The 13,144-nt window shown below is 36.0% G+C and overlaps 1 protein-coding gene across 1 annotated transcript in view; it reads right to left on the bottom strand.

Annotated features, from left to right (window-relative positions):
• Window positions 1–13,144, bottom strand: part of LOC134744452 (uncharacterized) — a 132,306-nt gene that overhangs the window by 17,626 nt on the left and 101,536 nt on the right. Inside the window, exons 4-5 of the mRNA XM_063678266.1 lie at window positions 11,102–11,268; window positions 7,795–7,878 (exon numbers count right to left, since the gene is read on the bottom strand). Coding sequence (XP_063534336.1) covers window positions 7,795–7,878; window positions 11,102–11,268 — 251 coding nt within the window. The remainder of the gene's footprint in view (window positions 1–7,794; window positions 7,879–11,101; window positions 11,269–13,144) is intronic.

The raw sequence follows: 13,144 nt of genomic DNA, 5'->3' as shown, positions 1-13,144 counted from the left end.
CAGGGGTCATTGTGCCTAATCGTTTGATGTCGTAGACGATCCGGGATAATATGACGTCAGGGTTCCCGAATTGTAACTCCAAGGTTGAAATTAGTATTTCTGGAGATGTGGTACTGATAAGTAGGGCATTCACTGCGTCCTTGGCGGGTCCACGAAGGCATTTCCTTAGGCGCCATAGGTTCTCACTATCGCTAAATTTGCAGACTCGGGTAGACTCGTCGAATGCAGATTTAAATTGAAGCCACTCCATAGGGTCTCCAGAAAATATTGGTAACTCTTTAGGTGTGCTGATGCGGCTTAGCAAATTAGAATTGTTGTTTTGGTTGCAAACAGAAGTGGACATCATATCCTTAAGTACACAGGCTAACTGTTGAATTGGACCATCGGTGCCGGAATCCATGACGGCCGGCGGGCGCAGCATGCCTGAAGATTGACCTTGATTAGCGGCGTGCTGCGATTCCAACTCTAAATTACTGCGTTCTACCCACTTAGCAACCTCACTTCGATTATCGGTTTCCGACTGTGGACTGTATTCTTCTTCTAATTCGGCAAGGTCCGCTTCTAAGCGTTTATCGATAAGCTGCATTTCTATTCGTGCTTTCTTCTCGGCCGCCTCCAGTTCCAACTTCTTTCTACGAGCCTCGATGGTAGATGTAGACGATTTCCGGGACAAACACTTAAGGGAGCCGGGTGTTTCGGACTTTGTACTTCGGGGTTTTAACACTATTGTTTTATCAGGTTGCACTGTTTGTGATTTCTTTTCGACCGACTCTAATTCCAGCTTTTTGCGAGCTCCCGTAGAAGCTGTAAAAGATCTCTCGGACACAGGTTTATGGGAGCCGGGCATCACTTCCACTTTAAACATCTCGGATTTCACACTTCGTACTTCCAATAACTTGTCCGGCTGCAATTCAGCTTCATTTTTAGCTGCACTCGTATTTGGCTCACTTTGAACGGCTTCAAAAGCTTCCTTTCTCTCCTGTTCTCTTCTTAGAGCTCCACGAGTTTTGACCATTATTTTCGACGGCGACGTGGTGAACATCAGGATCCGGTTCGAAGACCACTTTGTACGATTCGTGGGTTCGTTTTTACGATGAAAAAATAGCCAAAACTAAAGAAACTACTTATATTTTTAAAGAGAGCGGTACATCCACAAAAAACTAGCATAAAGGGACGTGCGGAGAGTGCAACAGCTTGTATCGACTACTTTAAAATTGCTTTAGTGCGGTAAACTATCGGGGCCGCTCCCGCGCACCCCCGCCTTCCCCGTGCGTCCCCTAGCTTTAACAAACGTAAAACTGGTATTTAAAACTTATATCTAATTGCGTCGCTCACAGAAACTTTATTTATATCGGAACAAACTGTGGATTTCTATAGGCTCCTTGTTATGGGGCCAGGTATTGTCGTCTTCCTGGCGAGGTTTACAAAGAAAATCTGCAATTTTCCACGAACGATGCAAATCATACTTCGTGTGCAGCTTTCGCGAAAATGTTATTTGGAATGGGAAAGTTATTAAGATTTACGGATGCTGCGGTAAAAGAGATTATTTGGAAATGTTGCATCTTAGAAATATTGTTGGAGTTCAAGGAATCTGAATGTTACCGAAATATTTATCTAGTTTAAAAGTTATTCCAATTTTAAATTGCGGTAAATAGAAACGTATTTCCAACGTAAAAAATCACTCTTAGGTAATAAATAAAAAAATTGTTCTAGGCCTGACAAGAAATATTTTATATACACGGTGTAACATGAGGATACCGAATAATTTTAACAGCGTATTCCTGATCATATTTGAAGACTAAAATGTCCTATAAACTTTTCTGTAATTTGCCTAGTTTCAGAGTTAATACCAATTTAAAAAAAAAAAAAAAAAAAAACATTTTTTTATTGTTACATAGTGCAAAACGCATTTTTGATGTCGATGTTGCCACTGTGGGACGTAGTCTAAGTAACCTTATTGATAGATGTCAAAAAGTGACAAGTAACACTTTGTAAAAACTACGTTTTACGAAAGAAAAAGTAAAAGTCCATTTTAAGCGACAAGTTTACCAATAATATTTACTTTTTATGTACAAATACATCTGAAAAATCGAGAAAAAAATTTTTTTTTAATTGCGAATTTGACCCAAACATTACATTTTTTCCTTCTTTTGGCCTCAGAAAAGCGTGGTTAAAATCTTTCGGTTTCCTCGTGAACACCTTGTATAACGTATTTTTTGGCGTTTTTAGCATTTTTCGACTTTTTAAATTTATTATTGAAAACCTTAACATATAAATAGGTACACATTGGCCTTACAAATTAAACAACAAGACCTACCCTATCCGACTGCGCCAGTGAGGTAAAATAAAAACCATTATTACCTACGTTTATAATAATTTCAGAAATTAATTTCGAAAACATTTACAAAACAGTACAATTCTCCATTCATCGGTCGTATTCAAATAATCTGCAACTTACATAAATAGGCTTATCTCCATGGAGTTTTCAAGTTACTTACGTCGTTATGCACATTGTCCAGGCTCAAAGGAAACTTGAAGTTACGTGACGGACATTTTGAAATAAGCCGAATGCTTTTTCCAATTGTCGGGTATGAAATTGATGGAAACTTTTAGTTTATTGGCGAATAATGAACAATTTTGGGAGCCTTTCGTGTTCCGAGTTAGGTCATTGAAATTTCAAATTGTGTACTTTTCATTATCCAGAAGTTACCGATAAATTTGTATAAGTAGAAAATAATTTTAGGTGACAAGGTGAAACTATTTTGTTTCGGAGCAGTTTTGGAAACCTATAATAATAATTATGGTTTCCAAAACTGATTATTTTAATTGTATTAATAATTGTTTTCCAATCAATACATTTTAATTTCTAATCTAGTATTACTATAGTACCTATATGTTGCCTAAGTCAATTAGCCTTCCATATCTCAAGGTTAAGGTTTTAGGTAAATGAAGATGAATTTTGTAGACACACTTTAGGCTGTTACCACAGAGTAATGAGTGTAATGACTGAACATGTTCGAAGTATCCTAATATATTTCTCAACATTTAGGGATTCACGTGTAATGTTTAAATCTCCCTGACGCGACAATCACTGCCTACTAATCCAGTACAGGTCACCTGTGTGTGTGCATGTGTGAGTACGTACGTAATAAGTAGTTTATTGTTTTCATAGGTACATAGGGTGGTATATTAAAACAATGAAGCTATGAGCCCTGCAAGGGCACTGCAATTTACATTCTTAATTACTTATCTTAATATCCGACTAAACTAATAAATAATAATAGCAATAATAATTATAGTAATTTTGGACACGGCGCGTATAGTACGAGTACGTCGGTTCCTCTCTGCGGCCCTGACCACCGGCAGCTTGGGCGCTGCCTCGCTGCTGGCGGCACCCTAGGTTAGGTTTTTTATAATGTGTTTATGTATTTTGTATTGTTTTGTGTTTCTATATTTTACTTTTATATTTATATTTTATATTATTTTATATTTTACTTTTTTTGGTATTTAAGATTAGTTATCCTATTAGGTACATTTCGGATATTCAAGATCGTGGACAAATCGGACTTTACAAACGATAATGACAATAAATATAACGAGTATGTTTTATATTTATTTATTTAATCTTTATTGCACAAAAGAAATACTTATCGTACAGAAGGTGGACTTAATGCCAAAAGCATTCTCTACCAGTCAACCTTAGGGCAAAGCAGAGAGATTGTGGGCGGTGCTACTACTACTAACAAAATATAATACGCAAAGCTAAATTAAAATTTAATATACATATGCAAGACCATCAAAATAATATTCATATTATTAATGACCTAGCAATTTTAAATTATAATACACATATATTATAGGTATTTACATTACATTATACGATATGATACATTAAGTATATGATAGGTATTTACATTACATTTTTAATTTTTACTTATCATTGAAGTTTTGAACAAATTCTTGCATGGAATAAAAACTATTACTTACCTTTTTAAAAACGATTAAATCGTATATGTAATATCATCTGCAATTGCAAATGCAAGCAATTTAATTAATCGTTATTTCATCGTAGGTATTTCTCGACTGTGAAGTTAGTTTTTTCCATAAGAAATTTTTTTTGCATGCTATAAACATTGATGAAACATGATATCTTTAGGCTTTTACATTTTCGGGTAGGTACTTGAAACATTTATCAGTTAACCAACCAAACAGAAAATTGCACTGTTTCTCATTGTTCTGGTTTTAACACGCCTATAACTTATTTCATCTAATCGGGTAATGTTTGATCTACCCTCAAATGGCGAATATTGGATCTTGTTTTACGTTCTTTACTAGGGTGAAGTAATAGCATATATTATAAAACTAAATTTGTATTGATTAATCCAGGTATATTCCTATTAACGAAATAGCACGATTATAGCAGCTTCTTTTTTACGTTAAGTGATATGTCGTAGTAAAACTTCTGTAAGTTTTGGCAAATCGAGTTAAATTAATTGACTTGAAGAATTTTCTTGCTCAATAATATACCTAATTGTGGTTTGTTTACATTCTTTTAAATATCTAAAGATTTTATTATTACTATTGTTGGGGTGTTGTGGGCCTGTGAGTGTCACGTCGACCAAGCAGTGATCTATTGTGACGGCCCTTTAAAGTTCGTTACTAATGCCCGTTGAGTCCAGAAAACTCCAGATTCTTTGGGCCGTAATGTTCTGTACCTCATAGGGTTGCAGTATGTGCCGCCCTAAGTGGATACTTCTTTTTGACATTAGTGGTCCACAGGAACAGAGAATGTGCATTGCAGTCTCCTCTGACTTCTGGCAGAACCTGCATGTCGCATCCTGTTTCTTCCCAATTCGGAACATGTGTGAACCTAAAGATACAGACTATAGTCACTGGTATTATTACACAGCTTGCGTATCTAACATTAAATGATAAACTACTCTTTATAATAAACCTACTCTTCCATGACCCGGCCTTTAAGATTTACATCTCACATCTTTTAATGCCCGAATAGCCCGCCTATCCATCTTGTAAAGGCTCAATAACCTAAAAATCATTGCGACAAATCTTCCAAATACAAGTTCGAAGGAGCCAATTACTTAGCCTAAGCTAAAATGACGTGAAGGCATTAGAGGGGGATTGAATACGGAGAAATACTAGGGAAAATTGAATACTTGACAGGAGGGTGCTGCGTATGTCATCGAAATAAATAAGAGGAATACTACAGTTAACAGCGAAATTGTGAAGTGGGTAAGATTTTCAAAATGATCTGCTTTTTATTTATTTATCGTATGGTGGTTACACACTGGTTACAAAAAATACAATCAATATTAAATTTAGATCGGCTTATGCCTTCTATATTAAGTTGGCAGGATGCGGACTTATGATCCGACATCCTTTGCCAATGGGCTCTTTAGAGCGCCTGTATTCGCATTTTTATTACTCATATTGATCGTTTATTAGGATTCGCTCTCTCTTTCCAGTGTGCGCTGCGAGATTCAGTGTTCCTTCTGCTGCCAGGCTTGTTGCTCTTTTAGCACCACCCGGAGGTCACGTGTAGGGTTTCTAAGGGTTATTCCTACGGACGTTAAGCAACAATCGATCTGCACGAGGCTCTTACTCCCTTAATAGAAGGTGTGTTAAGGGAATAAGAGCCATTCTTAGGTCACTCTCTAGTTACGAGTAGGTCACGTTCTAAGGACGTCACTTTCGAGGTTGGTCACGTTTTGATGACGTCACTTTCAATGTAGGTCCTGAGGTCTAAAAACTAATTTCGGAGATTTTCAGATTTTTTACGGTATTGGTGATTTTAAAGTTTAATTATACGCAATTGAGACCAATGCAATATAAATAATAAAAAATATAAGTAATAAAAAAAAAGTTTATACACCTGCTAATTATAATTAACAATGATGTGTTCAGTTTTTCTTTCGTTAATTAAAATCAAAGTTTAAAGATAAAAAAAATGTTTAAAAAAGTTTATTATGATTAAATAAAAAAGTGGTATCTGAACATGAATATTGGATACAGATAATTCTCTGGCTACAAATAACTTCAATTACAACAAGACACATAATCCCTGTAAAACAGCCTCGCCTCTTCAATCCGCAGACTTGATTACAGGATATAAATCCGTAAGGCAATAATGGCAACGACTCCTTATTTATTCGCCATTCGACTCACGTAGTGGTACCTATACAACCCTTATCTTGCCATTGTAACACCCATGATACATGGAACATTAAAAAATCTAGCAGGTTCAGTTTATTACTTAACAAAATAATTCTGCTATAAATATGTTGATCTATTCCTTTATTATAGCAAAAAAATAATGCACACGTCATTATAAATTAATTAGTAACAATCAACATGGCGCCGCGAAAACAACAGATCTCATTTCGTACTGTAAGTTTTGCACTTATTTCTATTTTTTTTTATTACATACACATATACACACATGTTATATGTACATATTTTTGCACAATCTGCATTTTAATGCACTTACTATCTGTTAGTGTATTAGGATTTACACAGTGGTCGTATTTAAAAACATTAACACAAAGAATATTTACATGAAACTGTTATGTATCATATTTGATACATTACAAAGAGCTCATAAAAGTACATGTGTAATGTATTAAATGCGTATTACATTTAATACATTGCCAAGTTGTCGTCAAAATAAGTGTACATGATTTGTATTTATTTTCAAATTTTTATGCCTGTGGGGGGTTCCAAAACATATTTCAAATATGTCATATTAGTTATCATAGGTACTATTTAGTTAATGAACTTTTTTTTAAGTAATACGTATTATTAAAACTGTATATGCTGTATCATAATAATGTAAATAATACACTAGGTCTACGGCGTAGCAATAGTGCTACACCGTAGACCGTAGCGAGGCAAATTTTATTTATAACAAAAAATGCCTCCCCAGTTAAAAAGTTTATTTTTTAACTATTATAATTATTTGTTTACTTGCTCTTTTTTACAAAACTTTTTGTTAACGTGTTCTTTGAATCTCTACGGGATAAAACATTTCTACCATGTGATCAGGTATTCGTAGTTAAACTTTATTTTTACAGGTGTAAATAGTAATTGTATGCTTTAAATTGCGATTTAATAACAATAAATGATGATTTCTGTTTAACTACATGTTTATTAAAAATAAAGTCCACATTTTTTCTTCTAAAAAATAGGATTAGCATTGTATTAAATATGATACATATGATTTTCCAAAACTGGAAAACCCTAGATTTTTTTCATTATTTTTTAATAGTCTATCAATAGGTGACAAAAACTAAAAAAATGTTAAAATCTAAAATATTTTGAGCCTTGCCAAGATAAGGGTTAAGTATATACTTTCATTATTGACCGAGTGTTAGCGAATGTCTGTTCAGCTTGGTCAAAAATGCTTTCGTATGTCCTGATGTTTTCATCTACAGGTCGCAGCCACAGATCACAGAGCCACAACTTTTAGAAATAAATACCGATGACCGACGACCGGTCTGACCTAGTGGGTAGTGACCCTGCCTGTGAAGCCGATGGTCCTGGGTTCGAATCCCGTTAAAGGCATTAATTTGTGTGATGAGCACAGATATCTGTTCCTGAGTCATGGTTGTTTTCTATGTATTTAAGTATTTATATATTAATATATATATCTTTGTCTGAGTACCCATAACACAAGCCTCATTGAGCTTACTGTTAGACTTAGTCAATTTGTGTAATAATGTCCTATAATATTTATTTATTTATATTATATATTGAATTAAACACGAATTAAAAACTTACCCCGCTACAACTTCTCCTCTTCTATTTGGATAGAGCTCCGGATGCTGTCCATATCGAAGGTACACCTCAAACTGCTGTTCCGCTCTAAAAAAACAGAACATCATTTCATTACTTTCGGAAATGGCAATATCTACATAAAAAACCGGCCAAGTGCGAGTCGGACGCGCGTTCCAAGGGTTCCGTACATTACACAATTTAAACAATGTATCTTTTATGTGAAATGTCTTTAAAAAACCCGTAGGGGTCGGATCAAAAACTAAGTAATTAAGTCCGACTCACGCTTGACTGCACATTTCTAATAGGTTTGCCGGTGATCTATAGGTAAAGATCTATTTTGTGTATTTTTTAGGGTTCCGTACCTCAAAAGGAAAAAACGGAACCCTTATAGGATCACTCGTGCGTCTGTCTGTCCGTCTGTCTGTCCGTCTGTCTGTCTGTCCGTCTGTCACAGCCTATTTTCTCTGAAACTACTGGACCAATTAAGTTGAAATTTGGTACACATAATTATGTAAGTTTGTGACCCAAAGATGGACATGTAACGTAAACATATTAATTTTAAACACGGGGGCCACTTTTGGGGGGCAAATGAGAAAATTAAAAATAAAGTTTGTCAAACTATATCGTGTTACATATCAAATGAAAGAGCTCTTTGTGAGAATTTTAAATATATTATTTTTATAATTTTAAAGTAAATAGTTTAGAAGTTATTCAAGAAAATAGGCAAAAAATGACCATTCCCCCCCTTTAGCCGCACTTGGCCGTTTTTTTTTCTAATTTTGGAATTTGTATTTCATTTCTACTCAGAATCAGGAGCTTATTCGATCCTAATGGAGAAAAAAAGTTTCAAAATATCCCTCAATTCCGTTAAATATCACACAGAGTTTATGAAAAATGGTAACGGAATGAAAAAAATCTTGAGGCACTTTAATGTACTTGGCCATCTCATATACACAAGTTTTTACAACGACGATAGTGTAGTTTGGTTTTTGCATAAATATAACTAATTTTTCGAATACTTTCTAGCAAATAAAATGGTTTTCCGTGTTCCAATTTTCCCATTTGTAATATGGGGGAGCTTTAAACGTCATTGATTGGACGATCAGCTTCACTCTAAGATCCCCCATCTACCGAGCAATCCCGCAAACGAGTTGAGCTTATCTCTGCTCATTTATCTCACCTCGACTCGAAGCTGGGTGAGTTTTGTGATTCTAGAAAGAAAAGGCTTATGCGCCATGTATTTGCTAAGAGAATTGACGTTTTTGCTCTGCGTAAGTTCCCCAGAGTTGAATGCGTAAAGCTGTGTTGAACGCAGTATAAGCTTTATAAACAAATTCTGCGTGGAATGGAATTAGAACGTAAATAGCTCTTGATTCAAATCTAGTTAGAAAATAAGTGTTATTTCTGAATATTATTCTATTCAAAATGTGTTAAACCCAATTAAGAGCTAAATGAAAGAAATCATTAACCGAATGAAATTACGGAGTAGGTATGAATTCTTATTCAAACAGTTTCATGTCTCTACACAAAGTATTGATGTGTGCGTGGCCTCGTATTAATTACGATACGATATTACGGTACATATGTATTGATATTCACTCTTGTTGCGGTTGTATTTCTTTGATCTTTGATAGACGCAGCTTAAGAGTCATACGAACCTAGCCGTGTTATATATTTCTAGTTGCTCTAATTTCTTTGTATTATAATCCCTAGTAACATAAACTAGTACCAGACAAAGCTATCGAACGACGTTTTAAAATGAGAGCGTAACTTAGATTGTATGGCAGCGCCTACATTCATGTGACTCTTGACAAGTTACCGCGCGGTGCTACCTACAAGGTCAAATCCCTAAGGAGGGTTCAAGCTCTGTTTTCCTTGGACAGCGGTGCCGTCATATACAAGATATATGGATGTCAGCCGTCTCCATACAAGATATATGGATATTTTGAAAGTTTTTATGGCGGATATAGTTGAAGGCACCAGACCTCAGGGCCCTCCTTTTAAGCTCTGTTTTCCTAGGACAGCGGTGCCGTCATATACAAGATATATGGATGTCAGCCGTCTCCATACAATATATATGGATAGAGTAGTATTTTGAAAATTATTATGGCGGGTAAAGTTGAAGGCACCAGACCTCAGGGCCCTCCTTTTAAGCTCTGTTTTCCTAGGACAGCGGTGCCGTAATATACAAGATATATGGATGTCAGCCGTCTCCATACAAGATATATGGATATAGTATTTTGAAAGTTATTATGGCGGGTATAGTTGACGGCACCAGACCTCAGGGCCCTCCTTTTAAGCTCTGTTTTCCTTGGACAGCGGTGCCGTCATATACAAGATACATGGATGTCGGCCGTCTCCATACAAGATATATGGATGGAGTAGTATTTGAGAATTATTATGGCGGGTAAGTTGAAGGCACCAGACCTCAGGGCCCTCCTTTTAAGCTCTGTTTTCCTAGGCCAGCGGTGCCGTCATATACAAGTTATATGGATGGAGTAGTATTTTGAGAATTATTATGGCGCGTAAAGTTGAAGGCACCAGACCTCAGGGCCCTCCTTTTAAGCTCTGTTTTCCTAGGACAGCGGTGCCGTCATATACAAGATATATGGATGACAGCCGTCTCCATACAATATATATGGATAGAGTAGTATTTTGAAAATTATTATGGCGGGTAAAGTTGAAGGCACCAGACCTCAGGGCCCTCCTTTTAAGCTCTGTTTTCCTAGGACAGCGGTGCCGTCATATACAAGATATATGGATGTCGGCCGTCTCCATACAAGATATATGGATGGAGTAGTATTTTAAGAATTATTATGGCGGGTAAAGTTGAAGGCAACAGACCTCAGGGCTCTCCTACTGGATGGTGAGCTCAAATCACTGCACCTATGCAATTAAAACTGCACAAAGCGCATGCGCTTGGCGAAGAATAGAAGCCTATTGAGAAACCTGGTCTTCAACAGAAGGGCATGTTTTTTTTATTTTATTATTTAGGCAACAAACAGTCATATACAAAAATGATGTAATAATAAGCAATGTGTTAATAGACCTTGAGTGCCCTACCTTAATTAAATAATTTCTAATCTAAAGTAGCTAGTGTAGGAGCAGTAAGCGGAAAACAAAGTTATACCTACTTAAATAAACAGTTTGTTATTGTTTACAATTTCGATTTGAAGTGAGTAATAATGATGTCACGATCCTCAGCATTGAAGGAACGACTGAAGAAGAAGTATTTCGCACCGCTATCCTAGGAAACCAGAGCTTAAGCAAAGTTGAAAATGTTTAACGACTTTTATATGCCTAGTATTACCTTGAATCGAAACTGAAATAGGTCTGATCGGTGAAGTTGTCAGCATGGAAGACGATCTTCACGAAGTTGGTCTCCGATATGAAGGTCTGGGGCTGCTCAATCTCGCCACAGAATAGTCCGGGCTCCTTGCGGTTGGAGACGTCGGTCTTTGCGTTGCCGTCGACGATCTGGATAAATAAACATTTTTACAGTGGCGGATTAGCCACGTGGCAAAAGTAGTAGCAAATGCTACGAGCCCCTCGCATTTGGGGTCACACGCAACGCACAATTTTTTGTCGATTCGATTCTCGGGCGAGGCAAGCGAATTTAAAAAAACTTTGAATGTAGTTTTGTTTCTTTTCGAAATAAAAGATTGTCCCCTATAAGTAAACTGAGCTAACTTAAGGTTTTGAGGTACTTTCCCTCCAGGGCCCATAAAAAATTTCCACACTGTATTTGTCACAGTGGAAGTTTGTGTTGTCAAATACAGTGTTTAAATTATAGTACATCGTCAAGTCTTTAACACATTTAAAAATAATAATACCGCTGCGTTATCGGCTACGACTTAGCGTTACAAGCTTAGCTTAGCAGTGAATGAAGATGGAAACCGTTATTAAAACAGGTTTTATGATGACTTTTTTCATGAAATGACGATATATAGGCGACGCGTTATAAAAAGTGATAATTATTGGAAATAAAACACATGTTATTAATTTTGTTGAGTCTCATGTATTTATTTCGTTATCCTAAAAAAAAATAAGTACCTTAATAAATAAAAACCCTAATAATCGTAATTAACGATAATAACCTAACTATAATTAGACCCAAAAGAATTAAGAGTCCGCAGCAAGCTGGGTTTTACATACAAACGTAGTTACGCTCTCATTTTAAAGCGACTAGCTATATTACTCTGACCCTACTACCTATATTACCTAAATTTATATGAATTTCATGTTAACATTTTTTTTGTACAATAAATCGATTTACTACTACTACTTCTACTACTCTGAAACTATGTACTTACAATAGGATAAGGTATATCTATGCCTATAATTAGTTTATGTAGCTTCAGATACCACAGTTAAAAATACAGCGAATTTAAGTTTTTCATACAACACTTGTTTTTGCTCTATTTTGTTTCTTTTATATACTGGAGCTATGTAAATTACCTACAGGCATAGATATACCTCATGTCATTGTATGTGCAAAGTTTCATTACCATCCAACACGTAGTTTTAAAATGAGAACGAAACTCCGTTTGTATAGGAAGGTGAAATTCGGCCGATCTTGCTGCGGACTCTTAAAACAGTAATCAGAAGCAGAATTAATTAAGACAATCGCAGGCCGATAATTGCGTCTCAGGCGTTAGAGTTCTTAGAAAAATTATTTCGAAAATTAATTAGTCGATTCGGCGACGCGTGCCGAAACTCAATTAGGAAATTAAACAGACAGATTTTGCAACTCTGTATCAAAGTTTCTCTTTTGTTCGTCGGGGCGAAGCTTTGCGTTGGCGGGTTTCGTTTCGTTTAAGAAAGGTAGGCATTATAATTTAGGGAATGTTACTACGAACTGGTAGCAATTTTTGTACTCATACTATTACGAAATGATACAAACTTTGCAATAGTATTTATCATTAAGGTTTAACACTACACTACACTACACTACATGGATCAAAATTATTCGAAATAAATAATTGAATTGAATTGAAATACATATAAATAGTAGTAACGTAACAATTTATTTTTAAAAGCAAAATATGTGGCTTTCCGCAGAGAAGGGTCCTTATGTTTTTTTATGACATAGGGGGCATACGAGCCGACGAATCACCTGATGGTAAGCGCTTACCGTCGCCCATGGACACCCGCAACACCAGAGGGGTCGTAAGTACGTGCATACGAGTAAGAACCTTTCCATCCGAAAAGGTTCCTTATGCACCCTTTTGATAAGGACCCTTTTGATGGAAAGCCACAAATATGAAGCTAAGATCTCTTAGCATCATTACATTACTGTCAAATACCTTACGTCATTGCATACGGGATATGAAATCGTGTTCTGACTCGTCGC

The sequence above is a fragment of the Cydia strobilella genome, chromosome 9 (assembly GCF_947568885.1).
Source record: "Cydia strobilella chromosome 9, ilCydStro3.1, whole genome shotgun sequence".
Lineage (NCBI taxonomy): Eukaryota > Metazoa > Arthropoda > Insecta > Lepidoptera > Tortricidae > Cydia > Cydia strobilella.
The sequence above is the reverse complement of the archived record's forward strand: the minus strand, read 5'-3'. Positions and strand labels throughout refer to the sequence as shown.